Source organism: Corticium candelabrum, chromosome 5 (genome assembly GCF_963422355.1).
Source record: "Corticium candelabrum chromosome 5, ooCorCand1.1, whole genome shotgun sequence".
NCBI classification, from domain to species: Eukaryota; Metazoa; Porifera; class Homoscleromorpha; order Homosclerophorida; family Plakinidae; genus Corticium; species Corticium candelabrum.
Window position 1 is genome coordinate 3,105,400 of NC_085089.1, and position 4,312 is coordinate 3,109,711.

Genomic DNA, 4,312 nt, shown 5'->3' on the forward strand with positions numbered 1-4,312 from the left:
TGACCCTGCATGCCGACTTCCCCCTTCTCACCGACTGGGCCTTGATCACCGACTTCGCCCTTCTCACCGACGAGGCCTTGATCTCCGATTGTGCCTTTATCACCGTCTTCGCCCTTCTGACCCTGCATGCCGACTTCCCCCTTCTCACCGACTGGGCCTTGATCACCGACTTCGCCCTTCTCACCGACGAGGCCTTGATCTCCGATTGTGCCTTTATCACCGTCTTCGCCCTTCTGACCCTGCATGCCGACTTCCCCCTTCTCACCGACTGGGCCTTGATCACCGACTTCGCCTTTCTCACCGACGAGGCCTTGATCTCCGATTGTGCCTTTATCACCGTCTTCGCCCTTCTGACCCTGCATGCCGACTTCCCCCTTCTCACCGACTTCGCCCTTCTCACCGACTGGGCCTTGATCACCGACTTCGCCCTTCTCACCGACGAGGCCTTGATCTCCGATTGTGCCTTTATCACCGTCTTCACCCTTCTCACCCTGCATGCCGACTTCGCCTTTCTCACCGACGAGGCCTTGATCTCCGATTGTGCCTTTATCACCGTCTTCGCCCTTCTGACCCTGCATGCCGACTTCCCCCTTCTCACCGACTGGGCCTTGATCACCGACTTCGCCCTTCTCACCGACGAGGCCTTGATCTCCGATTGTGCCTTTATCACCGTCTTCGCCCTTCTGACCCTGCATGCCGACTTCGCCCTTCTCACCGACTGGGCCTTGATCACCGACTTCGCCTTTCTCACCGACGAGGCCTTGATCTCCGATTGTACCTTTATCACCGTCTTCGCCCTTCTGACCCTGCATGCCGACTTCGCCCTTCTCACCGACTGGGCCTTGATCACCGACTTCGCCCTTCTCACCAACGAGGCCTTGATCTCCGATTGTTCCTTTATCACCGTCTTCACCCTTCTGACCCTGCATGCCGACTTCGCCCTTCTCACCGACTGGGCCTTGATCACCGACTTCGCCCTTCTCACCGACTGGGCCTTGATCACCGACTTCGCCTTTCTCACCGACGAGGCCTTGATCTCCGATTGTACCTTTACCACCGTCTTCGCCCTTCTGACCCTGCATGCCGATTTCGCCCTTCTCACCGACTTCGCCCTTTTCACCGACGAGGCCTTGATCTCCGATTGTGCCTTTATCACCGTCTTCGCCCTTCTGACCCTGGATGCCGACTTCCCCCTTCTCACCGACTTCGCCCTTCTCACCGACTGGGCCTTGATCACCGACTTCGCCTTTCTCACCGACGAGGCCTTGATCTCCGATTGTGCCTTTATCACCGTCTTCGCCCTTCTGACCCTGCATGCCGACTTCCCCCTTCTCACCGACTTCGCCCTTCTCACCGACTGGGCCTTGATCACCGACTTCGCCCTTCTCACCGACGAGGCCTTGATCTCCGATTGTGCCTTTATCACCGTCTTCGCCCTTCTGACCCTGCATGCCGACTTCGCCCTTCTCACCGACTGGGCCTTGATCACCGACTTCGCCTTTCTCACCGACGAGGCCTTGATCTCCGATTGTACCTTTATCACCGTCTTCGCCCTTCTGACCCTGCATGCCGACTTCGCCCTTCTCACCGACTGGGCCTTGATCACCGACTTCGCCCTTCTCACCAACGAGGCCTTGATCTCCGATTGTTCCTTTATCACCGTCTTCACCCTTCTGACCCTGCATGCCGACTTCCCCCTTCTCACCGACTTCGCCCTTCTCACCGACTGGGCCTTGATCACCGACTTCGCCTTTCTCACCGACGAGGCCTTGATCTCCGATTGTGCCTTTATCACCGTCTTCGCCCTTCTCACCCTGCATGCCGACTTCGCCCTTCTCACCGACTGGGCCTTGATCACCGACTTCGCCCTTCTCACCGACGAGGCCTTGATCTCCGATTGTGCCTTTATCACCGTCTTCGCCCTTCTGACCCTGCATGCCGACTTCGCCCTTCTCACCGACTGGGCCTTGATCACCGACTTCGCCCTTCTCACCAACGAGGCCTTGATCTCCGATTGTGCCTTTATCACCGTCTTCACCCTTCTGACCCTGCATGCCGACTTCGCCTTTCTCACCGACGAAGCCTTGATCTCCGATTGTGCCTTTATCACCGTCTTCGCCCTTCTCACCCTGCATGCCGACTTCCCCCTTCTCACCGACTTCGCCCTTCTCACCGACTGGGCCTTGATCACCGACTTCGCCTTTCTCACCGACGAGGCCTTGATCTCCGATTGTGCCTTTATCACCGTCTTCGCCCTTCTGACCCTGCATGCCGACTTCGCCCTTCTCACCGACTGGGCCTTGATCACCGACTTCGCCCTTCTCACCGACGAGGCCTTGATCTCCGATTGTGCCGTTATCACCGTCTTCGCCCTTCTGACCCTGCATGCCGACTTCGCCTTTCTCACCGACGAGGCCTTGATCTCCGATTGTGCCTTTATCACCGTCTTCGCCCTTCTCACCCTGCATGCCGACTTCGCCCTTCTCACCGACTTCGCCCTTCTCACCGACGAGGCCTTGATCTCCGATTGTGCCTTTATCACCGTCTTCGCCCTTCTGACCCTGCATGCCGACTTCGCCCTTCTCACCGACTGGGCCTTGATCACCGACTTCGCCCTTCTCACCGACGAGGCCTTGATCTCCGATTGTGCCTTTATCACCGTCTTCGCCCTTCTGACCCTGCATGCCGACTTCGCCCTTCTCACCGACTGGGCCTTGATCACCGACTTCGCCTTTCTCACCGACGAGGCCTTGATCTCCGATTGTGCCTTTATCACCGTCTTCGCCCTTCTGACCCTGCATGCCGACTTCGCCTTTCTCACCGACGAGGCCTTGATCTCCGATTGTACCTTTATCACCGTCTTCGCCCTTCTGACCCTGCATGCCGACTTCGCCCTTCTCACCGATTGGGCCTTGATCACCGACTCCGCCTTTCTCACCGACGAGGCCTTGATCTCCGATTGTACCTTTATCACCGTCTTCGCCCTTCTGACCCTGCATGCCGACTTCGCCCTTCTCACCGACTTCGCCCTTCTCACCGACTGGGCCTTGATCACCGACTTCGCCCTTCTCACCGACGAGGCCTTGATCTCCGATTGTGCCTTTATCACCGTCTTCGCCCTTCTGACCCTGCATGCCGACTTCGCCCTTCTCACCGACTGGGCCTTGATCACCGACTTCGCCCTTCTCACCAACGAGGCCTTGATCTCCGATTGTGCCTTTATCACCGTCTTCGCCCTTCTCACCCTGCATGCCGACTTCGCCTTTCTCACCGACGAGGCCTTGATCTCCGATTGTGCCTTTATCACCGTCTTCGCCCTTCTGACCCTGCATGCCGACTTCGCCCTTCTCACCGACTGGGCCTTGATCACCGACTTCGCCCTTCTCACCGACGAGGCCTTGATCTCCGATTGTGCCTTTATCACCGTCTTCGCCCTTCTGACCCTGCATGCCGACTTCCCCCTTCTCACCGACGAGGCCTTGATCACCGACTTCGCCCTTCTCACCGACGAGGCCTTGATCTCCGATTGTACCTTTACCACCGTCTTCGCCCTTCTGACCCTGCATGCCGATTTCGCCCTTCTCACCGACTTCGCCCTTTTCACCGACGAGGCCTTGATCTCCGATTGTGCCTTTATCACCGTCTTCGCCCTTCTGACCCTGGATGCCGACTTCCCCCTTCTCACCGACTTCGCCCTTCTCACCGACTGGGCCTTGATCACCGACTTCGCCTTTCTCACCGACGAGGCCTTGATCTCCGATTGTGCCTTTATCACCGTCTTCGCCCTTCTGACCCTGCATGCCGACTTCCCCCTTCTCACCGACTTCGCCCTTCTCACCGACTGGGCCTTGATCACCGACTTCGCCCTTCTCACCGACGAGGCCTTGATCTCCGATTGTGCCTTTATCACCGTCTTCACCCTTCTCACCCTGCATGCCGAATTCGCCTTTCTCACCGACGAGGCCTTGATCTCCGATTGTACCTTTATCACCGTCTTCGCCCTTCTGACCCTGCATGCCGACTTCGCCCTTCTCACCGACTGGGCCTTGATCACCGACTTCGCCCTTCTCACCAACGAGGCCTTGATCTCCGATTGTTCCTTTATCACCGTCTTCACCCTTCTGACCCTGCATGCCGACTTCCCCCTTCTCACCGACTTCGCCCTTCTCACCGACTGGGCCTTGATCACCGACTTCGCCTTTCTCACCGACGAGGCCTTGATCTCCGATTGTGCCTTTATCACCGTCTTCGCCCTTCTCACCCTGCATGCCGACTTCGCCCTTCTCACCGACTGGGCCTTGATCACCGACTT

At 58.0% G+C, this 4,312-nt stretch overlaps 2 protein-coding genes across 2 annotated transcripts; both read right to left on the reverse strand.

Moving 5' to 3' along the window:
- Positions 1–486: 486 nt before the first annotated feature.
- On the reverse strand, positions 487–1,945 carry LOC134179333 (otolin-1-like). Its single transcript, XM_062646202.1, has 3 exons — positions 1,734–1,945; positions 946–1,286; positions 487–508 (listed from the first exon to the last, which is right to left on the reverse strand). Exons 1-3 carry the CDS (start codon positions 1,935–1,937, stop codon positions 487–489), a joined length of 567 nt encoding a protein of 188 aa, XP_062502186.1. The 5' UTR covers positions 1,938–1,945.
- Positions 1,946–3,509: 1,564 nt separating this feature from the next.
- On the reverse strand, positions 3,510–3,791 carry LOC134179334 (otolin-1-like; the record flags this gene model as incomplete). The annotated part of the gene is made up of 1 exon (XM_062646203.1): positions 3,510–3,791. A coding segment is annotated over one exon (282 nt), but the record flags the coding sequence as incomplete, so codon positions are not given.
- Positions 3,792–4,312: the final 521 nt, after the last annotated feature.

What these genes read in the sequence shown, in the direction of transcription:
- LOC134179333 (XM_062646202.1), bottom strand. Translation starts at nt 1,937, where the DNA reads ATGCAGGGTCAGAAGGGCGAAGACGGTGATAAAGGCACAATCGGAGAT. An exon ending in AAGGCGAAGTCGGTGATCAA is followed by an intron (nt 1,287 to 1,733) that starts GGCCCAGTCGGT and finishes GAAGACGGTGAT; the next exon opens with AAAGGCACAATCGGAGATCA. An exon ending in GATCAAGGCCCAGTCGGTGA is followed by an intron (nt 509 to 945) that starts GAAGGGCGAAGT and finishes TCGGTGAGAAAG; the next exon opens with GCGAAGTCGGCATGCAGGGT.